Below are 25,820 nucleotides of genomic sequence, written 5' to 3'. Positions count from 1 at the left end.
CAACTCACCTGCTGCAACTGCAACTGCTCGACATTACCTATCGTCATGTAAATTCATACATACCCTAATCTTGATCCCAATCCCTCCCAATCCCATCTGCTCTTGTCTAGGTCGCGATTGTCGTCACATCTCACATCCAAACCTATCCAGCCTCGTTGGTAGTCACGTACCGTCTAGTCCAGCCAGGCACGGATCATCTTCACCTTCCCCCTTCATCCTTCCCCCTTCCCTTATCATCACAACCACTTCTGGCCCGAGACCAGCTCCCCTCCCTCTTCCCTCATCATCACAACCAGTTCTGCCCCCGAGTCCGCCTCCCCTCCTTCTCGCCCTTATATAGCCCCTTCTTGCTCGTGGGAATGCCCATGTTGATCAGCCCCGCCATCATCATGACCCCAGCCTCCACCGAGTCAATGACATTGACGGTGCGTCGACCATCCTCCTCCCTCACCGCGTCCTTGACCGCCCGCGTCATGTCCGTCATGCCGGCACATCCCAGCAGAATGGTGTCGGCGCCCTTGACCACGAGCGTGCGAGACGCGTGGGCGATCCGTTTGGCCACCTCGTCGCGGGAACGCGCCTCCAGCTCCAACACGCCCAAATGCGTCGACTCGCTGCCGACGTAAAAGTGTGACAGACCGTACCCGGCCACCTGGTCGTCCTGCATGATCTTGGAGCGCTGTCCAGTGGCCACGATGCCGAACCGCCCGCCCAACATGCGTGCCACGTACAGGCTGGCCTCCATGATGCCGATGATCGGGACATCGTACGACTCGCGCAGGGCGTCGATCAACGGATGCTTGGAGAAACAGGCCACAATCATCCCGTCGAAATTCTGCACCGTCTCGCCATTCGATGCCGCGTGCTTCGCCAAGTCGCGCAGCACTGCCTCCGTCGACATGATGGCGTCGGTGGCCGATTCGATGGCCGTAGGTGCCGGGTAGGGTGCCGTGTACCCCGTCACCTCGACACCCATGGGGATGACGGGCCGGATCGAGTTGAGACATGCTTCGGTGATGGAGCGCGTTGAGTTGGGATTGATCAGCAGGATCTGGTGCGGCCGTTGACGCGACAGCGACGTGACAGGCGTGGAGAAAGGTGATCTGTTAGATGCTGTCGTCCGCGCGCTGGGGCCGACACCACCGTTCGGACCGCCTAGAGCACCCTGCATCATGGCGACACTGGAGCCTCCGGGGCCGGAGATGGAAGCGGACGCGGACGCGGCGGAGCGCGAGACTGGGCGGGAAGACTGTTGGCCGCCGCCGCTGTGCTGAGCGAACAGAGGCTGGACGTTCTGAGGCGGAGAGTTGGGCATCGGAGGCTGCGCGGGGATGGGGTAGTTTTGGCCGATGGTGCTGCTTCGTGATCGCGAGCTCGCTCTGCCGTCTCCGAACGGATTACTCGATGACGAACCCGCTTCATTTGTGGGCGATTGAGGTGGGAAATTCTGGCTGGGGAAGCGGCCGCTGTAGGAGTTGGTGTAGGCGTGATCAACAGGGTTACGAGGTGTTTGTTGTCGCTGCAAGGGAGGTGATTGATAAGAAGACATGTTTGACTCTTGACTCGGCTCGTGGCTGAGAAGAGAGGGAGAAGGAGAGGGGGAGGGAGAGCGGCCGGGACGCAAGGAGAGAGGGTGTCCCAGTTGAGGTTGAGATTGAGATTGAAGCTGTTCGAGCAGTTGCGGATCTGATTCAAGTGGTGGTGGTGAAGAGTTGGCCATGGTTCAGGTCGAGAGAGCGATTGATTGCTGGATCTCTTCCTATCGGGTCCGCGTACGGGTACAGCACGTAGCGAGCTGTGCAGGGATGATGCTGTTACAGTTTCCGTCTGGCGCACCCGTGCCTGGGGATTTGTGTGTGGCCGTGGCCGAAGCCTGTTTTATTCTCCGCTGCCCACCGATCCGATGTTTTGGCGATGGTGACGACACGATAGTACGGAGTAGTAGTGTTGACATGGAAGGTAAGAATAAGATGGGGATGGGAGAGCAGTGCGGCCCGTTCTATGTTAGTAACATAACCCTGTCAGAGGGAAATCCATCCTTTTTCTCATCCAGAGTCGTAGGATGCAGGACGTAGGACGGCGGACGGCGCATAAGACGGACAATACTAATCGCCCGGGGCCAGTGCTATATTTGGACCACCACCACTGAGCACCTGAGTGACACTGGCAGTTGGCAGTTGGCAGCTCCGGATCGCGCCTAAGTGGCTTAGGGCTGGGCAATTCTAAGGCCTAAGAAGCCTAAGGCTCGGCCTTATAGGTTTAGAAGGCTAAGGGGCTCCCGATAGGCTTGGTAGGTTTCCTGTCTCTCAGCTGGCCTCCGCAGGCCCTAAGGCCCTTAGGCCTCCGCAGTCCCAATAGCATGGACTTAACAGGCTAAGGACGCTCCATAGGTCACTACTCTCTCAGCCTCAAGCCCCCAAACTCAACCGCTGTGAAGCTAGACCGGAGCTGGCCTTTTCCTGCCTTGACCACTGGCTGCGCCCATTGTGTCCAAGCCATCAACTCTCTTGTCTACAACAATTCTGGCTCAACAACACCAGTCTGTCCTACGATCCGTCCATAATGCTCCGTCCGCCGATGTCTCTCAAATGCAAACACCTTCTCCTTGCCTCGGCGGCACATGGCCAAGTCGATCTCGGCCACGATCAACTCGTCCTCCTCGGTCGATGCCTCTACCACCACCTCTCCGTCGCAGTCCACGATGCAGCTGCCCCCGATTAACGGATACCGACCGTCCTCAAACCCACACTTGGCCACATTGATACTGAAACATGCGTTGGCATAACTGTTGTAGGTGATGGACAGTTTGTTGTGGAAGAGTGCCTCTTCTTTGGCCTTTTCCCGGGTCGAGGTCTTTTTGCTCGTCCCAAGCAGTTCGGGCGCCCACGCGGTGGTGTTGTACCCGCACAAGACCAATTCTACCCCTTGCAATCCATATTCCCTCCAGGCTTCTGGCCAGCGGCGATCATTGCAGATGAGCATTCCCACAATGGCGTCTCCCTTGCCGAGAGTGTCCCCCTCATTGGCCTTTGCACCCGAGTTCTTGGTGACGACGTCGGGTAGCAGCCCTGGAGCACGGAATGCCTGAAATCCCAGATCGCCAGGTTTGAAGTACCGCTTCTCCAGCTGGTTGGTCACGTCGTTGCCTTTATATGGCTCAAACGAGCCCGGTAAGTGTACCTTGCGGTACTTGGAAATGACCTTGTCTACCTGCCCTGAATAATACACCACGGTGTTATAGTGGACGTGGTCGTCGCCGGTGCATTCGGCGTACCCTAGATACATGTCCATTTTATATTCTCTCGCCTTGTCGAACAGCGGCTTCAAATGGGGGGATTTGGCCGCATCGCCGTCGACCTCACGGTCAAAGTATTGTTCCAGTTCATCTCCCTCGAGCACATGACGGGGGAAGAATGTCACTGGGGCGATTTCAGGGTATACGATCAACTTGGCCTGTTTTTGGTGTGCATCGTCCATCAACTTGATCATTCGGTCGATCGCCTCTGATCGAGGAGTGTTGATATGGATCGGGCCCAGCTGTGCACCGGCGACAACGATCTGACGCGTCGACTCGGGCGTCTGTCCCGCAGGGGGCCCGTCCGTCTGGATTGAACCCATACCGCCGAATGGGAGAGAGTTTCAGGATATGAGGATATGAGGCGGGCACACAAAATCGCACCTGGAGATCACCGTGTAGAATGGAAAGAGTGTAATAGCAATCCCGAGATATCTGCCGTGTTCAAATACCGTCCGATCTGTGCCTGCTCTTAATCTATCTGTCATGCCAATGTTGAATCAATCGCTGGCATGGCGATCGTGGTTATCATCAGTGGAGGGACATGGCGCTGTTGTCCGTCAAACTGCGCATGCCATGGACATCAACGACACCACCACCACTGCACAACTCCATCGCCCACATCACGGAGTCATCCTCCACCCTTCACCCTTCACCACAGTCCAAGCCATGACTCAATATATGAACACTGGCAGGGTACCTAAGGATTGACGTGCCGTGAGCAATAACCATTTTCCACTCCCTTTCATCTTCCTCATCGTGCCATCATGGCCATCTATACCATCATCCTCGCCCCTCTGCTTGCACATCCCATCCTCTCATTGATCCTCTTTCCCATCACTCTCTTCTTCCTCCGGTCGACATACCGTGTCTCTTCCTTCCACCCACTCTCCCACATTCCGGGTCCCCGTGTTGCAAGTCTGTCGTCTCTCTGGTTGACCTATCATGCCTGGATCGGGGACGAAGCCAGTGTCACCAAGTCCCTCCACGAGAAATACGGTTCAATAGTCCGCACGGGGCCTAACAGTGTCGATATCGATGATGGAGCCGCTCTTGCCAGCATCTACACTGAAAAGGGCGGGTTTGTAAAGCCAGATTTCTATTCCAACTTCGACATCGACGGCCACAAATCCATCTTCTCAGAAACCGACCCCCTCAGACGTGCTCCTCGAGCAAAAGCCGTGGTCACATTATTCTCGACCACGAACCTCCGGCAGGGCCAGGAGATTATCTATAAATGTGTCGATCGCCTCGTCCACCGGCTGTCGGAAGGAAAGCGAGCTGACAAGCGAGGCAAACCGCTGAATATTCTGAACCTGACCCGAGGATTGGCCGTGGACGCCGTGTCATCTTATCTCTTGGGAAACACGTACGGCGCCCTCGACGAGAATGTGGTACGAGAGGAAAAAATAGCAGTCAAGAAGGAAGTCGCAGGCTCCCCCACCCCTGATGACCACGAGCAAGACATGAGTGCCAGCGGCATGGTCGATTGCTTTGTGGCCGTCGGACGCTTCTGGTACCTCCCAGGCTGGGCTTTCAAGCTGGTTGAATGGCTGGATGCCTGGTGGAACGCCGAGGCTGAAGTGTCACACAGTCTGAGTCGCGTGGACGAATACGTTGCCAGCGTGGTCAGCGACGCCGAAGCCGCCATCCTCGCATCCAAGACCAAGACGGACGAAAAGCGCACCCCCAGTCATCCATTGAACTCGTACCCGGCACGACTTCTCCAAGCGGGCTTCACACCGTCCGAAACCCGCGCCCAGTGCAAGGATCTCATCTTTGCCGGCACCGACAGTACCGGGATGAACCTTGCCACCATTTTGTACCGGCTGGCCCAGAACCCAGCATACTACCTCCGGCTGCGCGACGAGATTCTCGCCGCCGATCCGAGCTTCGACGATCTTCAGTCCCTGCCGTACCTGCGGGGGGTGGTCAAGGAAGGTCTTCGGCTGTCCATGGCCAATCCGTCTCGGCTGCCCCGCGTCGTTCCCGCGCCCGGTTGGACGTTCAAAGACACCTACTTTCCTCCAGGCACGGTCGTTGGCTGCACCCCGTATGTGCTGCATCTGAACCCAGCCGTCTTTGAAGACCCCAAAGCCTTCAACCCCGAGAGATGGCTGGAGCCATCCGAAGCTATGCTGCGCGATGCTATTCCCTTCGGCCTCGGTTCGCGCCAGTGCATAGCCCGGAACTTGGCCACGGTCGAGCTCTTCTGTGCCGTGGAGAGGGTGGTTCGCGCCGACGTGCTCAGTGGTGTCAAGACGGTCAAGGAGAAGGTCGAGATTCTGGAATGGTTCAACAGCAAGGTTGTGGGGGAGAGGATTGATTTGGTTTGGGAGTAGGCAATGTGTCATACCAGCCAGTTGAGCTCCGTCGTTGTTGCGGTCATCAATCTCGGATATTTGCTGCGCACTGATGTCCTCAGGGGAGGATTATGCCCATCGTGGTTGTTGGCTCTGGATTGGGCTCGCCGTGACTGTCTGCCCTGGTGCCGGTGCCAGGATAAAGCAATTAGTTATCCGGAAGAAAAGGAGCTATTCATGTTGCGAACATTTCATCGTACTTTCTCTGATGGAGCTATTCATGTTGCGAGAATGTCTTGCCCGTCTGGCCCTAAACCCGGAAAGAAGGAGTAAGAGCAGAACCAGAACCAGAACCAGAACCAGAACCAGAACCAGAACCAGAACCAGAACCAGAACAGTCTATAGATGCTTATGCCTTATGCCTATGCCTGAATTTCGTCCTCAACCGATCCCTACCACATGACCAATATTGTACAGGCCATGACCCTACCACACGACCAATCCTGTACCGGCTGTGATCCTACCACACGGCCATTCCTGTACCGGCTACGACTGCCACCATAATGCCAGCAACTAAAGAGCCCAGACTCCTCGGCGCCAAAGTCCGAGCACCCGCTGAACCACTGGCGGAACCCAAACTTGCACTGGCGCTGGCGCTAGCGCTGGACCCGGACGACGCTGTCATTGCTGATGGCGCAGCAGCCGTGGAAAGTGTTGACCCCGCTGATTCTGTACTTGCCGAGCCGAAGGTGGAGTCTGTGGTCGTTGAGGCTGCGATGGTAAATGTTTCGATGCTGGGAGTGCTTGTTTCTCCCGAGGTGGCGGCTGCGCTGTCGGTAGATGCAGGGGGAAACGCAGATTCCGATGCTGGCGCTGTGGTGAAGGTCAATGTAGAGGCTATGCTCTCTGCGGACGTGACGTCGACGCTGCTGGTTGTTTCTGACGTTGCGACTGACGCTGAAGTCGAGACAATGATGCTTGAAGCCGACGTCGACGTCGACGTCGTCGCCACGCTGTCGCCATTCTGCACTTTGAACCAATTCGCAGCCACTGGATCACCCAGCCCGGCAGCGTTCGCGAACCCGGCAATATCGAACCCTATCCTATTCGAGGTGCTTTGGGGCGGGAAGAACGATGAGAACTTGGTGGGAATCTCGAACCCTTTGGGCTGCGGGTACAGTAATAGAGTGTACCTATGTGCACCGTCGCCTGTCGGCGGTGTAGGAGGGAGGTAGCTCACGCTCGCTGCCTCGGTGGCATTCGCCGCGTCCTTGTCGGCGAATAGCACCTCAGAACCGCCGGAGAGATTGGGCTGGAAGAAATGCAGCAACTGGACCCGTTGGCCTGAACCATTGGAGGCGTCTTGGTCAATCATGAAAAGCAAAAATGTCAACGTCCTGGTTGAGTCTTTCGGGCCTTGGACGGTAGGCTCATCGAGGAGATCTGGGATCAGTCAATCAGCCAGCCATTCAATCCATCATCTCAATCAATTCGGGGTATGTTCATAGCCAGACAGGAGGAGATCAGATACAGTAAAACATAAGGGCTGGGCTCGATAGTTCCATGGGAAATGTCATCGATGGCTTCTCCTACTCACCCTGTTGTTGTAAAGTGGTGCCGGCCGGATTGACGTCTGTGTTCGTCGATTGATATTCTACCCTGAGGTTTGTCTGGACTTGGACGGGAAAGTTAGGTGCCGACTGTGCGTTGACAACGACCGAAGCAGCGAACAACGCTGGAACGAGGTACATGCTGTAAAGGGTTTTCATTGTCGCGGTTGTTTGGCTTGCGCTGTACAGAGTATGAGGATGGAAATACCGCCAAATGCGCAGTCTGAAATGAGTGGAAGGAGTTGAAGGAGCGGACTGGGGTCAACTAGAACAACAGCACTGTAAAGTCTACTTTGCAATGAATTTTCAACAAGTCAACAAGTAGGGAAGGGCATCGACCATGCCATGATGTCTTCCAACCTCTGGCGCCGAGACTCACGAGGCGAGGTAAATCAACCCCTTGGGATCGTCCAGGGAGGTGACTTATCCGAGTCAAGAGCTTCAGCCTCGTTAGAGAAGGGCAGGGATTCGGCAGAGTAGCAGCCTTGTAGGTAGTGTTGGAGCCGGACGTGGTAAAGGTGGCTGAGCAGCCATCGGCCTCGGGCGTCTGAGGATGAGAGTGTGGACGGCGGATTGTGGCGAGACGTTCCGAGTTTGACATGGGTGCTGGAGTGTCTCAGACCAAAAGAAGGTTCCATTACCGCCGCCGTAGACGAGGTACACGAGGTACACGAGGTGGTTGAGGTGGTCGCTAATGGACCAGACCAGGTTGAAACAGGAGGCAAGACAGAGATTGGCGCAGCCGTTCACATGGAGCTGATGATCACACGTTGGACATGGATACTGGTCATTTCAGTCGCAGGAGGGAGGCTCTCTGTGAATTTCGTGATCACTTCGCATTCAAGTGTCTAGCTCGAATGCAGAACAGTGATCCCGATGTCTCGATGTCCTGATGTCCCCTGCAGCGCATGAACAATACGGAGCATGGTTGATGAAATATAAATAACAGTACGGAGGTGGCTTGCACCGCAGTCTCAAACAGGAGTGCTTAGCCGAGGCTTGGCTGCGACAAGGCGCCTACATAAGCCTGGCTGAGGCTTGGGGGCTTAGGGGCTGTCTAGGCTCGAACTTGAAACTCCGGGTCCCAGGATCCCCTTACAGTATCCCCCATCGTGACGCTCGTTGCCCGCTGCCCGCACCCGCTGCCCGCACCCCAGATCCTTAGCCTCACCCATCCACATCCACCACCGCACTGCATTCTTCAACACCACAGAGGAGCCTCGCTGGCCACCTAGGTACCTTGCACCTAGGCACCTTGCACAACCAAGTCGAAAATTCGGGTTGTGTAGCTGGCCGGCACAGACTCAACCCCCATGGCATATCTTTCCAAACTTCGACAGACACTTCCCGCACGACATCCAGACTACCCTGCCTCCACATTGGAGTTCACGTTGTCACAGCCGGCGTCACCATCACGGTCGGAAGTGGGTGCGGAGGCCAAGCCTCCCAATAAAGGCGGCGACGGTGTTTCCCGTGCTCGTACTCGTCTTCGCACACCACTACCTACAGATCATCCTGACTACCACGCTTCCTCGTTAGACCTGATACCCTGGGAGCGGGAGCAAAAGAGGGCACTGTTGAAAGAAGGAACTCTTCTCGAGCCACTGGCACCCGGTGACAGGGCAATCAAGGCCGAGGTCTGCGTCAATCTTGATGAGAATGGAACAGTAGGCAAGGGACGTTACTGGACACCCAAGTCTGCGGTGGCACGTTTGAAATACACGAAAGACTACATCACTAACCCTCACTCATGATTCAGATTGTGGACGCACATGAGCTTGTCAAAATTTATCCCTCCACTCTTGAGCGTCTATATCACTGCGCCAAATTGTCGGCCATCAAGCCCTGCCCAAGTTCCAAATGCCTCGTGACCAAAGAGCTCCTGCTGCAACACCTCCGTGGCCGGTCGACCTGGTGTACCTCCCTCTTGGAGTGGATGGTCCAGTGCCTCGCATGCTACTTCACCTCTCTGATCTTACGTTATGATGAGGCTGCCCCTCCAAAGGCGAATATCTCACTGGCCATATTCCGATGTGCCAAGATACCAGTCTATGGGGGAAAGGTCGAGACTGCCGACATAGATGTCTTGCCGGACAGCTTGATCTACGATATGGTAGAATGGATAGCGCATGTCGACGCAGATTTTGATCGGCCCCCCAGGAGGAGGGCGATACGCGATCAGATATCTAACTTTATGCCTCCAGATATTGTGTACGAAGACGACTTCAACAAGGCAATGGAAAAGGCCGAGGCTGTGGGCATCTGCAAAAATCGGCTCTGGAACCTGATTTCTTGTTGTCCCCGTCAATGGCGGGACCTCCCTGCACTTCTCTCCTTGATTGACCAGAACGATAAGCAGCGAGCCTACCTATTCAAACAGACCGAGAATCTTGACCTCCCGGCGCAGCCCATATCCTCCGCGGGTGCCCGGCCATCGGATTCCTACACTCATGAGGCTTGCACATCCGATCTGTGCCACTTTTCTTCCATGGATAGCACCCGTGTTGCGCAAAGACACAAATGCTCTGAGACCGAGCGCCAGTCATGCCCCTTGATTCAATTCCCTCCAACCAACAACACCAGTCTGGACCGCTTGATCTGGAATCACACTGTGGAGCCATCAGCCCAGAATTCAGATGTACTGACCTACAAGCCAGTTCTCAGCGCTGGTAACTACATCGCCATCTCGCATGTGTGGTCTGACGGAACTGGGGCCGGGACCCAAGGCCGGGGGTTGATGAACAATTGTCTCTTCCAGTTCTTCTGCAACATCGCCCAAGACCTAGACAGTGACGGACTTTGGTGGGATGCCGTGTCAATCCCAACAGACCCAAAGCGAAGGGCACAGGCTCTGCGAAATATGCATCTCAACTTCAGTTTGGCCAAGCACACGGTTGTCCACGACGAATACCTCTTGAGGATTCCGTGGAGAGACGATGGTACTCCTTGTCTTGCCCTCGTCCTCTCGCCATGGTTCACCCGGGGCTGGACCGCCGTCGAGCTGCTGGCATCCAAGAGCGTCAAGGTTTTGTTTGGAGATCCGGATGATGAGAATGGCCCCCCGGTCATTAAGGATCTGGAAACGGACGTCCTCGCCACGTTTCCCACCTGCAGTCTCGGGCACATCGCTGCTTCCTTCATCGTTCGAAGGCTGTGGACACTGACGAGCGAATTAGACCGCACCTTTTCGGACCTGATGCGTATCTTGAGGACGCGAAGCAATTCATGGCCCAGGGACCGGGTGGTTGTGGCTGCACTGTTGGCCGGGATAAAGCCAGAAGTGGACGCGGTCAACATGCAAGCGCGAGTGATGCAGCAAATCATCACGTCCTATCACACTGTCAGTGCCTCGATCTTGATCCACGGCGCCCCGACTATAACAGAGCATGGTCCGCTTTCCTGGTGCCCATCAAACCTCTTCTCCGGAGATCCCACCACTCTGTCGACCAAGTTCCTGTCGTGGGACCAACTGTTTGGCATTGACCCAGATACTGGCGCTCTCGACGGGATCTTCTCGGCGTGTGCGCTTTCTTCGGTCGACCCGGAAATGCTAGAGCCCATATCAATGCATCCTGCAGTGCGTCGAAAACTCGACTCTGCGTTCATCCACAAGGAGAAACACTTGCTCCTGTCTGGCGCCACGAGCCAGAAATTCTGCCTGGTGGTCAGGGCCATGGGGCTCAGGAGGCCGCCGTCCAGAGCCATTGAATGTGAGTGGGTGGGAGTGGTGCTCTCAGAGGTGGCAGATGCCTCGCTTTGGACAGGCGCGATTTCCATTCGAATTGGTACCCAGATTGCGGTCAGAGACGCCGAAGCCGCCTACAATACCGCAGAGGAGCTGTTGCGGTGTTATTGTGCAGAAGACGATGTAGACACGGACCTGGAAGATGAGGCGGTAGTGGCGGAAATGAGGAGATTGCTTCGCGTGAGCCCTCGATCTCACCAGCAGTAACATTTGTTAGCTTCCCGTATAGATGCAAGGTCTACTGTCTTCTCCATCTCGTGAAAGTCTTCAGGGTACTTGTAGGGCGTGCTCAAAGATTCAACCCCCGGCTGCTATCCAGAAGATGACCTGTCGCCTCGCCTTCAAGATGAAGACAAACTATGCCAGTCCGTTCTTTGGGAAGCCGGACATTTACTTCGCGCAGATCTTCTCGGGCCCGACTATCCCAGACACGGTTCATACCGCACAGCGTGCAAGAGGCTCGCCCAGTGGATGAGGGGATTAGTTCTGATCTATCCGTGAACTGCACTAAGTTTGGTCTCCGCATATCGAGAATCGTCCATGTCTTTTTGCCTTGCTGTCTATTATCTCTCTCAATGCGTGCCGCGAACATCGCCATCGACGTCGACACGCAGTCATGTCACGAAACCACCGCCGCAGGTCTACAGCACGGAGCGATTAAAGCTGTCTCCAAGACTCGGCACTGCCCGGACGACCGCGACCTTTCACGCGTGATGCATCCACTAAAAGGAAAAGGAGTGACGTTTGTTGTGGCCTGTTTCTGACATGACATGCAGCATCTCCGCGGCCAACTTGGACTCGCAATGGCCACGCCAAGGGTCACAACGCATGACAAACAGACACAATGAGGATGTTTCTTCTCTTTCCTTCCCTTCCCTTTCGTGCTGCTGCAAAGAATTGTCCATCTTGAGTCACGGTAAGGCGAAATCACTCTCACCCTTCAGCCATGTCTGGCTCTTTACAGCAGCTGTCCGCGAGATTAACCTCTCGTTTCCCATGGACGTCTGCACCGTTGATTGTGGCCGCGCCGATGCGGGTGTTGGCGGGACCCAGGCTCGCAGTGGCCGTGTCGGCTGCTGGAGGATTTGGCTTCATCGGGCCCGCAGCGAAGACCAAGGCTATGAAAGACGACCTAGAAGAGGCTCGACAACTGATAAAGGAGAGTGTGGAATTGCGTGACAAGCTCAGCGACATTGCAGCATCGTCGTCGCCATCCAACTTGCCCATAGGCGTCGGGTTCCAACTGTGGAGCGACGACCTAGCCACCGCAGCACAACTGGTCCAGCAATACCGCCCGAGCGTGGCATGGCTCTACGCGCCACGCGACGAACAGAAAGACTACGCGCTGTGGTCGTCGACGCTCCGACGCGCGTCTCCCGACATTGCCATCTGGATCCAAATCGGAACGGTGGCCGAGGCGGAGCTACTATCCAAACTGGCCCAAGTGCCCGACGCGATTGTCGTGCAGGGCGCCGAAGCCGGCGGCCACGGTCGAGCCCACGATGGACTCGGCTTGCTCGCGCTGCTCCCGGAGGTGGCCCAGGTTCTGCAGCAGAACGGACACGAGAACATCCCCTTGATCGCGGCGGGCGGGATCGTCAATGGCCGAGGCGCGGCGGCAGCCTTGTGCCTAGGAGCGACCGGCGTGGCTATAGGCACACGGTTTCTGGCCGCCACCGAGGCCCGCATCAGCCGTGGCTACCAGCAGGAAATTGTGCGGGCGCGCGACGGCGGCGCCAATACCACGCGTACCGTGCTCTACAATCAGTTGCGCGGCACTGTGGGCTGGCCTGAGCAATACGCCCCGCGGACCATTATCAACCGCTCCTATGTCGACCATGTCAACGGCGTGCCGTTCGACACTCTCCAGAAGCTTCATGACGAAGTGGTGGTACGCGGTGATCAGGCGTGGGGGCCAGAAGGACGAGTGGCGACTTATGCGGGTGCCTCGGTTGGGTTGATTCATGATGTTCGACCTGCCGCGAGTCTTGTGCGAGATATTCAGCGCGACACGGTCAGGGTTCTGCAGAGTCTTCAAGGGGGGAAGTTGTGAAGGGAAAGAGGGAATGGACATTAGACATGATGAAATGGGGAAGTTGTGAAGAGCAAGAGGGTAGCAATGGACATTAGACATGCTGAAATGGAGATATCGTTGAGTGTGGAGAGATATCGTTGAGAATAAATACATGGAGAGATATCGAGATGATATGGTGAAAACATATCGACAGCATATACATATCGAGAGAATTGACGGAGTATATATTGTAGAATTATGTCGAATATACCTTGGCTTGGGATCTATCTTGATCAACATCAATAGCAGTGCCAGCAATACACTACTGACAGTATATAGCTTCAACTCTAGCATGGATGTTGCCCTGAATATTGCATTATTACCATCTCCATCTCCTCCTTCTCCATCTGTAGAATCCAGAATCCAGACCAGAATCCCGACATCTACGTCTACCAGATGAGCGCTCATCAGCCTTCTGTCCTGGCCAGCATCAGCATCAGCATCAGCATCATTCCACTTCCACTTCCACTTCCATTTCTTCGCCGCGAGGAGTGTTGCAGGTAAGCACTGCTGTGATTTAAAGGGATTTGATTTGAGAAATATAACAATAACACGATATAGTATGATATAGTGTCCGTTTCTGTTTCTGTTTCTGGTTCTGGTTCTAGGTCTGTTTCTGGTTCTGTTTCTGGTTCTCTGCGTCCGCGGAAGAGTTGTTCAGACTTGTGGAGAGGGAGAGGGCGGATGCGGATACGAATGCGGATATGGCGGGTGCAAGGCTAAGGCCTAAGCCTACCAGAGAGGCCCGAGTGCGAGTGCGATTCCGCCACCGTCATTCTATTCTACCAAAAGGCAAGAGGCAAGAGGCAAAAGGGAGTCTACTATAGGTCTAGAGGTGTGAGTGAGTGTGAGTGTGAGTGTGAGTGTGAGTGGGGAGTGGGTATAGTATATATAGCAAGTCATGCTCATCAATCAAGTCAGTCAGTAATTATGATTTGTCTAGGACAGAAACTACTGTAATTCTCACATATATATATACATACAACTATAAGTATATCTACATTGTTTATAAAACCAACTACTACTACTACTACTACTCACATCACCTATCTACAGTAGTATCTATAGTAGTATCGCATCACCTATCTACAGTAGTATCTACAGTAGTATCGCAGGTACACTACCAACAACAACGCCAACAACCACAACTACTACAACTACTACAACTACTACAACTACTACAACTACTACAACTACTACAACTACTACAACTACTACAACTACTACAACTACTACAACTACTACGATGCCTCTCGTCCGAATCGACGTGATCAAAAACCAGCGGTCGGGCCAAGAATTGCGCCTTCTCGCCGACACGATCCAACAAGTCCTCCAGGACCATTTCCACGCGCCCCCTCGAGACCGATACCAGATCATCAGCCAGCACGAACCGGACGAATTGATCTGCGACGACACCGGGCTCGGGCTCGACTACGCCCGCACCGACCAGTTGGTCGTGATCCAGATCGTGCAGCAGGGCCGAGACGCCGCCACTAAACAGAAGACGTTTGCGGCTCTGGCTGACGCGCTGGCCAGTCGGTGTGGTCTCAAGGGCGGGGATCTGATTATCTCCTGTGTCGGGAATGCGAGGGAGGACTGGAGTTTCGGGTATGGGGAGGCCCAGTTCGTCACGGGGAGACTTTAGTCTCTCTCAGCTTTGGGGAGTCAAGAAAAGTAGACCCTAACCCTACGTGCGTGGAAGGGTGTGGTTTCAAGAAAATATTGACCCTAGCCCTAAGCGTCACTATGGAAGTGTGTGTGGTGTATGGATCTGTATTTGTGGGGGAGGGAGGAGGGATAAATAGAGGGACGGGGGGGCGAGAGCGAGAGCGAGAGACATTCCCAAAGAACCATGGTGTAGGTAGGTGTAGCCACCATATGATATTGACTATAGCTATAGCTATGTATAACTGCGATTGTGACTGTGACTATGGCCGTAGCTATAGCTATAACTATTAAAGGTTGAAATAGTCTATGCTCTGTCAATAGGGTATAGGGAGAACCCAGACCATACCTAAGGTAGGCATGCCTATACCAGCCTTCTGGTCAAAGGGCAAGGCTGGGAATGTCTAAGCTAGTGCCTGAGTTTGACACATGTATGGTATTGGGACGTGGGACGGTTCCAGAGTTCGCCATTAGTCCGGGTGCGGGTGCGGTTGTCGGGTTGTAGGAGTCCTCGTACATAGGTGGTGCAGGACTCGTCACTGGGGTCTTATGTACGTGCCCTGCGAACCTCTACCTCTCGCGGCTCATACTCTCTCACTCTTGAGACAGTTCCAAATCCGACAAAGACAAAACATCTCGAGACTGTGACAAAGCGATCGTCTAGATATCTAGCCAGTGGATTCGATTCGTTGGTCGACAGTCGAAATCTAGCCAGTGAATTCGTTGGTTGACGTTGACAGTCGAAAATGCCGAGTCGGACTGACTGATCCTGAGGAATCAAGTCAAGGTTCGAAGAGGGTATTTCGGGCGACAGTCTCCGGAATCGAAAATTGTTCGAGCTCTGGCCATGCTACTGAAGGCAGTTGGCAGAGAAAAAGCATACCACAGGCATATAATAAGAGTGCCAACTTTGCCCTCTGCAACAGCCTCTGCAGTATCAAGATCATCCTCTGCAACACGCTCTCCAGTGCCAACTCGATCTAAGCGACACTCCAAAACACGTGGCGGTCGCGTCGGCGTCGATGGTGATGACCTTGTGCTAAGTTTGCTATGACTTCGTGGCAGGATGGTCCTGACTGGATCCGGTGGTGGAATGGGATCTAGTCAGGACGGAGATCTAAATATCAAACATACCTGGTGGCCCTGAGTGGATTTGCATCATCCTGTCAGCGCGTGGCGTGAACCGGGCGTAGTTGTGGTTGCAATGACGGTTCCGGAGAAATGAGGTTCGGACTGGCGCTTCGTCCGCCAGTTCAAGCGAGAACGCTGAAGTCAACTTACTGCCTGAGCTGGGACTTCGGCGTTGTCACAGTCAAGGGTCAAGAACAGCACTGTCCTGATTTGGGACTAGATCCAGGGAGAATCTACCGATGAATAGATAGTGGATAGATAGATAGTGGAGTGTGTCTGGCTAGGTAGAAGGTAGGTAGGTGGTGAGTGACGAAAATGAGAATGCTATGCTCGAGCAGGTATGTAGGTATCTAGGGATGGAATTATGGATGAGTACTCCGTACCGAGTACATACCGAGTACTCCATACTGTGCTTGTATGTAGGTATGTAGGTATCTATCTGAGGTGATGATGGATGAGCAGTATGTTATATCTGGGCATCCAGGTGATGTGATAATAGACGAGTAGTATATCCAACATCGAGTCTCGGAGCTTGCGAAGCTCGAAGGATCTGCAGCACCGGGCACCGCACAGTTGAATCTGGCAAACTTGATATGATTGATGATGCTAAGGATGGTAAGATCCAGACTAAGAGAGAGAGAGCATATATGCCTAGAGAAGCAAACATAGGCACAAAGCCACTAAGGTAGGCTTTCACTGCTTGTTGCTTCACATCTTTCACTTGCCCATCAAGCTGCGCATCTTGCTCCACATCACAGCGGTAGTGAATCCAACTCGCACACCGCATTTGACTTGGCTTGGTGACGACTCTCCTGTGTTCGATGATATCCTTCGTTGTGTATGTCCGCTGGTATCCTTCGTGGTGTATCCGGTATCCTTCGTGGTGTATCTGGTATCTTTCGTTGTGGTCGACGGGACCCTTCATTGTGTATGTAGGTGTCCTGAGGTCAGGATGGTTGAGTACTCTGTAGTGCCTGAGTGATGTAACAAGTAACCGCAATCTCCACTGCTTTGTGTGTATGGTTCAAGCTGTTGTCGTAAAGCTATGGATATCCTCGATTCGATCTTTCAGGTCGCGTAGGCGACCGCTGATCTCGTTCAAATTTCGAGCGGCTACTAATGCATTCGCAGAAGCCACTTTGTGCAGTTTTCTCGGGACATGACTGCGTAGTTCCTTCGTTCAGAGACAAGTGAGCACAGAGACAACCATTCCACAGCGTCTTGCCCAGAGAATGGCGTCTCTGACATGGAGATCGGTCCCCAATTCCTAATTCCTGGTTTCATGGCGTCACCAGGGAGTAGATTATGCCAGTCGACATGGTGCTGGTGGAGATTCTGCAAGAATATACGGTAGGTCCGGTAGGTCCGGTAGGTCCGGATTAGATCCTCTACCGTGGCCTTGATCACCTGGTCCATTTCCGCTTTCTCTTGCGCCAGCTTGAGCGTTGACTTCTCCCTGCATCTGCCAAGCTGCACCGATGGTCTGGTGCACCTTGGGAACAAACGGGATCATGTTTTCCGGGCTATGATCGTCGCTGACGTACAGCCGATTGTGTTGGTGTTGTCCGCAGAGGGTCAATTCTTTCCTTGCCATCTGCTTTCTCATCCTGGCGTGTATCCAAGACTGTTGCAATCAAGCTATTCTTTCCCATGTCAGTCAGCGATCTGCCTCCTTGTTCGGCATCTTCCGCTTCAATGAACCTTCCTTGTGAATCGTACGTTTCAGTGAAGGCAGAGGAAGGCAATTTCGAGGCAACGTCGAGTGGGTTGCCCTCGTCGCCAGCGCAAAGAGGAAGAGGCCCGACTGGAAGGCGAGGCGGGGCGCCAAAGACTGTGTATGTATATATATAGACTTGCAACCCGATCAGCCAACCCCATGAGTCCTCGCCTTGCCCTCCGAGAACTCTGGAATCTATGATTTGGTCAGCAAACGTGCCGCACGCGAGTCGCTTGAGAAACATACTGCGCGACAGTTGCTTGATCAGGCTGCCCTACCATTCCTCTCCATTTCTGTTACCGTCCCTATCCCCGAGCTGGTCTGCGTATGCTTGGTTCTGATTGCTGTTCTGTTTGGAAACTTGGGATCTTGCTTTGACTGAGGTGATGCCGCCCATTTGATCCGCTTCATCCCAAGTCATCAAGGTGCTTCTGGAGATCATCGCTTTCTTTGAAGCGTAGGGAGGTGATGGTTCAAAAGAGATAGATGGTAGAGTTTCCAGTGTCTCTATCGAAACGTTCTGCAAGAGCAGCCCATGCTTCGGCGGATGTATCATACCCAGTGATCATTGCAGTCAAGTCACTGTGGACTGCTGCTTCGCCCTGGCTCGCAGCGTCGGGGATGCTGTCCACTTCATCGGGTTCGGAGAATGTGTCCAGTGCACCCGATTCAACTGGGTTCCGTTCTCGGTGTGCCTGTGCAGGCTGCATTGGTTTGCCGCCGTGATTGAGATAACCTTGCTCATAGGCTTTCTCCCAAGCATGGGCCAACAGAACGCCATACTTGCTGAGAATGTCTTCTTGGCTAATGTCGAGGTCATGGTGATTCTGCAGTCTCAACTGCACTTTTCTTGCCGAGTCGCCATGAGCGAGAATTCCGGTGGGAGAATCTCTGGGAATATATAGTTTTGCTCGGTCATGCGGCCCTCTCATGTTGCCATCTCGTCCCTTGACCGTTATCCGTTGCTGTCCCCGAGCTGGTCTGCGTATGATCGCTTCTGCTAGTTGTTCTGTCTGGGATGAGGAATAGTGGGAGAATCTCTGGGAAGTTGACAGATTTGCTCGACCATGCGGCTCTGTCATGTTGGGATCTCGCCCCGTTGACTGCTCCCCGTTGTTGTGCCCGAGATCATCTGCGTAGTTTGGTTCTTGGTAATTGTTCTGTTTGGGAACTTGGGATGAGGAATAGTGGGAGAATCTCTGGGTAGATGAGGCTTTTGCTCGGTCATGCGGCCCTCTCATGTCGCCATGTTGCCGTCCAGCCCGTTATCCGTTATCCGTTGCTGTCCCCGAGATGCCCCCTAGGCATAGTTGATGGTGGGGGCCCAAGCCCAATATATAGGGGGACCTAACAGGCGTGGCTCGTCCGCCGATTTTCTGTTCAGTGTCTTGATCGCAATTACGTACAGGAGGAGAGACAGGGGGTTTGTCTCAACCTTTTTCAGTTCGGTTTAGATAGGGAAACTGTATGTCTCGTCGTTCCGTTTCTCCAGTAGTGAAATTCGATGATCCGCATTGCAAAAATCGACACGCATCCGGAAAAGCTGGTTCGCGTCGTGATGCTGTTGGACAGTTTTCGCCTCGCCACACCATGATTTCCGAAACCATAGGAGCCGAATGAGAGGAACGAAATGGTGACTTGTCATCGATTCTGCGGACAAACGCGACGATAGAGGTGACGAGAGAGGAACGAGATGCTCGACTTGTCGATCTTCTCCGGAATCCATACCCCCAACTACGGCTATTCCGGACGAGTAATCTTTCTCTTTTCTTGCATCTTATCTGCCTTTGCCTGATCGGAAGCATGTGTCGAGAAATCAGCTAAAATCCACATCGTACAGGGTTCAGCCACGGTGTGGCCGCATGGAATTCATGGTTCCTAAGCTCACCCTCGGCGAGGGGAGAAGTACTGCCTTTTCGAACCAACTCAATCTCTTGTGATAGTGATTGATCAACAACAGAGCCACCAAGGGAGAGAGGCTCCAAATAGGGTCAATGACAATATCGGCGTCTCCAGGATGGGTTCGACGTAGCAAGATGAGCCATTGACGGATCGCAAACTGAGGAGCCCGGAAGTCTTTGGCAAACTGTCGTGGGAGTAGAGGATTGGCCGACGTACTTGTAGGACGGAGTAGCACGAGCTCAAGGTCCTGTGGGAGTAAGGCAAACGATCGCGTAGACTTCTCGTACGAAATCATCAAGCCAGCGGATCTCCTGATCAATTGTCGAAAAAGCCGAGTCCGACCGGGTGAACTGTTCCGGCGAAGAGAACTGTTCCATTTCCAGCCACGCAGGCAACTGGGTCGGGTGGAACGAGTACACATAAACAGGATCAACTGCGGTCACAAGCACTGTTGCCATTAGTACGCGACTTGACAACTCGAAGATTGCAAGAATCACACTTCAAAACAATCAAACAGTCACAATCAGACGAAGAAGGAGAAGGTCAAGTTGGTATCATGGCCAGCTTCGTTCGTCCCACAGTCAAGCCTCAAGGGATCATGCTACCCTCGAATAGGGTGCCGTTCCTGGACAAGAAAAGGGGGGAGGATCCCCCAGCTGGACGAGTGTCGGGTGGATATATAGTAGATTGTTTTGGCAGTCCTTCTTCTAGCCTCGTGGCCAGGATCGATATCAGCAGCTTGTAATCTGACCCCACCACGGCGATATGTTGAGATCTGCCTGCTTTAGGGTCTGCCTTCTTGTACGCTTGAAGTCTGGGAGACGGTGCCATGGCGGGTTGGTAGACACTATAACGCGATTAGCACGAGACCACGACGCGGCCCGACTCGCATAAGACCTACTCGCTGGTGCTTTGTTGAAGGTTGAAGACTGGAGAATCGTTAGTGATAGGGAGTCATCGAGTCAAAGTCAGTAGAGTGTGATTCTGTATTGAGTGTTCTCGGCGATACTCCGGGCGTGGTTGGCTAATAGTCAGTCACGGAAGCCTTGCTCAGGATTTCCAAAAGGACATTCCACTCGAAGAGATGGTACTCCTTCTTCTGCTCCGAGATCAACTCATTGGCCGCGTATATAAGGTAGAATCTTTGTCTGAAGTCGGCGCATAGTGTCTTATGGGGCACGATGTCATCCGGACCCAAGGGGCTTTGGATCGCCCGGACATCTGCACGAGGGCACCTTCCTTTATGTCGGCCTTGAGTTCCAACCAGACAACCAGAGGAACCTATACGTAGCCGCTCCCTCGCCAATCCTAATATCAGGATCGAATCGCTGGCTGCTGGTGGAACTCGTCTCGCAAGTATCGACCGTAGGGAAAATCTTGACAATGTCAGTGAAGTTGTCAGTAAAGATGAGAGTATCGTCGAGATACTCAGTATAGAAGTCATCCAGTATATCCTGAAGGGCCGAGTTGATGTAGCCTTGAAAGATGATGGGGCATTACACAGCCCGAAAGGCCTGACCAGGTATTCGAACTGGCCAAATCGGGTCGAAAATGCAGTCTTCCACTCATCACCCTTCTTGATCCGTATGCGGGTGAATTCTGCGATGACATCCAACTTGGTGAAATACTTTGTTTTGCTGGTTGAGAGTCTCGCGCATCCGAGGGATAGGATATCGGTTCTTTATTGTGATGGCGTTTAGGGCTCCATAGTCCACACAGAACATCAATCAACCAAGCTCTTCCGGCCCAATGTTGTTTCGACGTATATGATATATAATATTCTTTCACACACGACACGACACCCAGCTTAGTCTGAAACAGGGCTCTGCGGGGCCTCCCGTTTCGTTTGTTCTGAATGGAATGACTGATGAGCCATGTCAAATGACATATTGTGATTCTAGTCTTCCTCAGATAGAGAGCGTCTCTGTCCACGACGTAGTTCTCTGCTCTTCCTCAGATAAATGTCTTCTTTCTGGACTGGGGTCTCTGCTCTTCCTCAGATAGAGATCCTCTTTCTGACTGAGGTCTCTGCTCTCCCTTTGGCAAATCTTCGTCTATCCCAGCAACGAAATAGAAGTCGAGTCCCTTGTACGCAAATACAAGGTACTCGAGGAGGCGAGCTGTAGGATTCTTTGAATTTGGCGGCGTCTGGCGGGCGGTTCACAGATAGTCTGTGTCCTCTTCTTTATCCTCGTTATCGTCAGAGACTTCGGTTGTCCAGAATGAGGGCAAATCCTGCTACCCTCTTGAGGTTTGTCGCCGTTGCAAGGGCCGATCTGAGGGCATAGCTGACTCTCCCCTCATCGGATCGCTCGCTCTTTGCCATTCTCCTTGTATTGCGGGTGGTGGGTGGTTGTTTCTAGTCATCTTGAAAAGACTGAATATCATCATTATCATCAGACACCTAGATCGGGGTGTATGTTGACATAGACATGCAACTGCTTCTCACACAGCCGTTCCTTGATCTGTTCATATTGCTACCGTCGTTAGCGAATTCCCAGCGGATAAAAGGCAAGATATATAGTCCTGCAGGAATGGAGGCAGTGGAGTTGTCAAGAGGACCTCTTTCACACCCCCCAGCACGTTGATTGCCCGACCTTCGTAGCCGTTGATCCATGGTGTTGTCTCCCCACCTTCGTAGAGCGCCTTGACCACATCGATGAAGCCCCTGGGCATGCGAAATGCCTTCAGTCATTCACCACAGCCTCTGGCTCTCGAACGTAGATGAGAAGTTGTCACTGGGTCAGAAGTGATAGAGACAGGGATAGGCCATCCGTAGGCTGGATAGTCTTGTCCATACCGGGAACGTCGAGACGGTGCTGACCAACGTCTTCAGGTTCATCCCAATACGGTAGCTCCAGCGTAGGACGGTGCTTTGGCGCTGACCGTGGACCAAAAAAGGGAGGGGGAAATGGACGGAATGTGGAATCCTCGTGCAATACACATGACAAATGTCCTCGGCTCTTGTCTGTATTGTGGCTTCTGACAACGCGAAGCCAACATACATCGCCTTCTGTGAAGGTTGTCGCAAATATAGCTGGCGTCGGCCAGGACCGGTGCTTGAACCTCCCCTTGCTGGGCTGGTGGTGGTTGCCATTTTGGATGTGTCTCGTGCTTGAGCCCGAATCCAAGTTCGCGCAGAGTCCTTCTCCCAGAGGTTGTTGGGATTGCGACATTGTCACCTTCAATAGGAGAGGCTCGGGCATTTCCTCGCTATAGTATCAGATCGGGCCAATGCTTCGTTGATACGTTTGAAGTTCGTGGGCCCCGGTAAGCGTGATGGTTGTTTTGTGCATCGATTAGATCCTATCCAACGAACGCAAATATTCTGCTTTGCGGTGTTGCTGAACCGGTCGAAGCAGAACGAGGTCGCGGCAAGTGGTTCGCGCGGGTCGACATCACCAAGGAGCCTCTAACTCGCGTTGGCTTTGTCGCCTTTGGCGAGCTCCTTCACAATCCCCTCGAAAGAGAAGGTGGATGTGTCTTTGACACCGGGAATGTGGAATCCACCGGCTTTCCATTTAATAAACGGACGGACCGTTCCCTCTGTGTCCAGCGGCTGCTTTGTGCAGTACACATGGCATATGTCCTCCGCACACTTCCCAACTGCGTTGCTCCCATTGTCCTCTAATTACCCAGACTCTTCTGGGCAATTGTAGTTGTAACACTTGCGGCACTTGCGGCACTTGCGGCATCGCCGGTAGGCGCGGTAGGCGACCTCTGTTCCTTGTATCCCCAACTTGAAGGCCCGTCCCAAGGTATGCTGTTTTTGTCCTCATTCTTGGCCATTATTTCTGCCAACTGCACATCGCCGAGACGCTTTTTGTGTAAGTGCTGAAAGCGGGTTTGTAAGTTTGGACATCGGTATGCAGTTTTCGCCGTTAGGTTTCGCTTGGATTTCGGCCCGCTCGGATCTCGGTCTAGATAGCCTTGTGAAACGTAGGCTGTAGTACTAGACGGTTCCAGGGTGGCGTTATTCCAGGGCACAATTGTTCCCAGAAATCATGGTCAGCGTAGTGCTCCCCCACAACCGCCACTTGGACGGAATGTTTTGATGAGCTGAATTGCACATTCATCCGATTGAGGAATATCTCAAATGCTTCTGTGATACGGTTAGCGCTTGCTACTGTTGCGCTGCGGTGTCGTAAGGGAAACTTACCAGGGCTTGAGGTCGGCGAAACATCGACCTCAACCTTATAGAGAAGCTCTATAAGGAGCAACAAGGCTGATCCATTTGGTACTGCTAGGATCTCGTCTCCGCTGATTCGTTCGGCGGATAATGTACCAGGTTTGACCTGGTTGATATCTTCCTTTAATTGGACAAGCACTGTTGCCAGGCTATCACTGGTTCTTGTCTTTGGTTGCGGACGATGGCATCGGTTTTCAAGAGACTGAAAAAGTGAGCTCCTCCTAGAGTCTGCTATGGACGTTACACAGTGGGCGTGTAATTGAGCCAGACACGCGACGTGCCACGCGATGTCGATATGCCTTGTCACTGGAATCGACGTTGAGTGTGTGTCATCATAAGAGGTGCAATGCTCCGGATCATATCCTCCATATACTCCTTGAATTTGTTTAGAGTTCTGGTCGGTGTAGCTGGATGGGGGTTGATCTCGAAGGTTGAGGATTTCATCCTGGCAATCGACCAGATTTCCTCGGCTTCAGAATAGGCCTGGATGCCGGACATCGGGCACCAGACACGGCGGCATTTCCGGTTCTTTGGAGATCAGAGCTCGATAGTTGTCGACTTGGTCGATCTGCTGGGTCTCCCTGTCGGGAAACCTGGGCTCCATTGTCAAAGCTGCATGTACCAGCATGCAAGTCTCTGTCGACACTTTCGCCTTCTAGCCTGCGTGTTCGCCGCCTCTTGTGTGCCTGTCGCAGGGCTTGAGAGGGAAATGAACTGGCCACCTCACCGCCGGTCGAGGCTGTGAACGGCTCCTTCCGTCATCCTCGATTTGACGGCGCTTTGGTAGACCGATACAGTCATGAAAGGAACAGGTCAGTCGGATGGCATCGTCGCGCTGGACGTCTCCGATTTCTCTCATATATAATTATGCCTGCTTTGGTCGTTGCTATTGTCATCCTCCCCGTTGTCATGGTTCTGACTTCGTTCTGGCGCTGTCATCATTACCATTGTTGATGCGAGGAATGCATGCTAACGGTTCCATTGGGCCCGATCGTCCACTGGCTGCTCGGCTGCCATTCGCATCGCTTCGAACTCTTCTTCCAGTGACTCTCCTGTTAGTGCCGTTGAACATTGCATTCGTCCGCCAGAACTCGAGTGTCTTGTACGCAATACAAGGTACTCTAGAAGGCGAGGACGATGCACCGGCCGGTTTGCCTGTCGCATGACCCAAGCTCGCTCTTGGATCATAAATCCAGCGGCGGTCGGTCTGCGAGAGGGAGGTCGAGAAGCGGATGTTGATATATATATGAGTGAATCTTCAGTCCTTTCAATGGTGATCGATCTCCCCTTCTTCCATCTCGCTTGCTGTCGATTGAGCTGTTTTGTTGTCATGAAGTATTCCAGAGATCTATGGTCGGAGAACACTTAATGCCGGACATCGGTTGCCCCACACCAGCTTCTGTGTAGTTGCTCAACTTTCTTGTACCTTGCTTGGGATCTTCAAGTGTGCAATGGCGTACCTGGGCACGGACATGAGCAGACCAGCACGGGGAGATGGCACACATACCCAAGTCTGTGAAAATGCGAGTCGACCGATGTTGTCGGGTCGGTGTGTGGTGACCTGCGGCATCAGGTATGTAAGGGTCTTGCAATTTTTTGAACCGCCAGATGAGACGCGAGCAACGTTGATCTAGTTGCATCCGTATATATCATGGAGACACGGGAGCCACAACACACGTATCCCCGTCATTTTCAAGTTCAACACCAGCTTCTCGCGTGTGTCCAGCTTCGTGTGTCGAGCTTCTTGCGTGTGGTATTTGTGGCTCATACAGAAGAATATGACAACGGGAACCCCAGTGGCTGTGACTGATGCTGGATCGGAGGCACTGTCCAGAAACTCTCGTATAGCGACGCGCAGACCGGGAATGGAAAACTCAGTACCAATGATAAGTGGCAGAAAAACAGAATCACCGGAAAACCAGCGACTGTGGCTTTGGCTTTGTGATGGCCCATGGGGCTCAAGCTTTCCAAGACACGTGTGGGAGTGTGACCATCGCCCTTCAGAAGAGCTGAGATCTGGTTGCCCCTTCCTGTAGTTCTCTTGTAAAACTCCCTCAAGACCGAGTACGTCGAATTCATTCGATCTAGCGTAATCCCACAGTGTTGAGCGGGAGATGCTTCCAACTAGCTGCTGAGCAGCCTGTGGTTCGGCGCGAAGAGCGTGGTCTTAAAGTATTCGCTTAGGACTG

General features: G+C 53.3%; 8 protein-coding genes across 8 annotated transcripts; 4 read left to right on the top strand and 4 right to left on the bottom strand.

Annotated features, from left to right (window-relative positions):
- Positions 1-286: 286 nt before the first annotated feature.
- On the bottom strand, positions 287-1,549 carry A1O3_00828 (uncharacterized protein; the record flags this gene model as incomplete). Its single annotated transcript, XM_007730978.1, has 1 exon — positions 287-1,549. One exon carries the CDS (start codon positions 1,547-1,549, stop codon positions 287-289), a length of 1,263 nt encoding a protein of 420 aa, XP_007729168.1.
- A 962-nt stretch (positions 1,550-2,511) lies between these two features.
- A1O3_00827 (uncharacterized protein) lies at positions 2,512-3,618 on the bottom strand (the record flags this gene model as incomplete). The annotated part of the gene is made up of 1 exon (XM_007730977.1): positions 2,512-3,618. The coding sequence occupies one exon, from the start codon at positions 3,616-3,618 to the stop codon at positions 2,512-2,514; it is 1,107 nt and encodes a 368-aa protein (XP_007729167.1).
- Positions 3,619-4,062: 444 nt separating this feature from the next.
- A1O3_00826 (uncharacterized protein) lies at positions 4,063-5,637 on the top strand (the record flags this gene model as incomplete). Its single annotated transcript, XM_007730976.1, has 1 exon — positions 4,063-5,637. One exon carries the CDS (start codon positions 4,063-4,065, stop codon positions 5,635-5,637), a length of 1,575 nt encoding a protein of 524 aa, XP_007729166.1.
- A 481-nt stretch (positions 5,638-6,118) lies between these two features.
- On the bottom strand, positions 6,119-7,367 carry A1O3_00825 (uncharacterized protein; the record flags this gene model as incomplete). Its single annotated transcript, XM_007730975.1, has 2 exons — positions 6,119-7,041; positions 7,196-7,367. The coding sequence occupies 2 exons, from the start codon at positions 7,365-7,367 to the stop codon at positions 6,119-6,121; spliced, it is 1,095 nt and encodes a 364-aa protein (XP_007729165.1).
- A 1,154-nt stretch (positions 7,368-8,521) lies between these two features.
- On the top strand, positions 8,522-11,160 carry A1O3_00824 (uncharacterized protein; the record flags this gene model as incomplete). The annotated part of the gene is made up of 2 exons (XM_007730974.1): positions 8,522-8,875; positions 8,968-11,160. 2 exons carry the CDS (start codon positions 8,522-8,524, stop codon positions 11,158-11,160), a joined length of 2,547 nt encoding a protein of 848 aa, XP_007729164.1.
- A 739-nt stretch (positions 11,161-11,899) lies between these two features.
- Positions 11,900-13,006, top strand: A1O3_00823 (uncharacterized protein; the record flags this gene model as incomplete). Its single annotated transcript, XM_007730973.1, has 1 exon — positions 11,900-13,006. The coding sequence occupies one exon, from the start codon at positions 11,900-11,902 to the stop codon at positions 13,004-13,006; it is 1,107 nt and encodes a 368-aa protein (XP_007729163.1).
- Positions 13,007-14,273: 1,267 nt separating this feature from the next.
- Positions 14,274-14,672, top strand: A1O3_00822 (uncharacterized protein; the record flags this gene model as incomplete). The annotated part of the gene is made up of 1 exon (XM_007730972.1): positions 14,274-14,672. One exon carries the CDS (start codon positions 14,274-14,276, stop codon positions 14,670-14,672), a length of 399 nt encoding a protein of 132 aa, XP_007729162.1.
- A 3,341-nt stretch (positions 14,673-18,013) lies between these two features.
- Positions 18,014-18,781, bottom strand: A1O3_00821 (uncharacterized protein; the record flags this gene model as incomplete). Its single annotated transcript, XM_007730971.1, has 1 exon — positions 18,014-18,781. The coding sequence occupies one exon, from the start codon at positions 18,779-18,781 to the stop codon at positions 18,014-18,016; it is 768 nt and encodes a 255-aa protein (XP_007729161.1).
- Positions 18,782-25,820: the final 7,039 nt, after the last annotated feature.

Source organism: Capronia epimyces (assembly GCF_000585565.1).
Source record: "Capronia epimyces CBS 606.96 chromosome Unknown aczIQ-supercont1.1, whole genome shotgun sequence".
Classification (NCBI taxonomy): Eukaryota; Fungi; Ascomycota; class Eurotiomycetes; order Chaetothyriales; family Herpotrichiellaceae; genus Capronia; species Capronia epimyces.
This window is presented reverse-complemented; position numbering and strand designations above follow the sequence as displayed.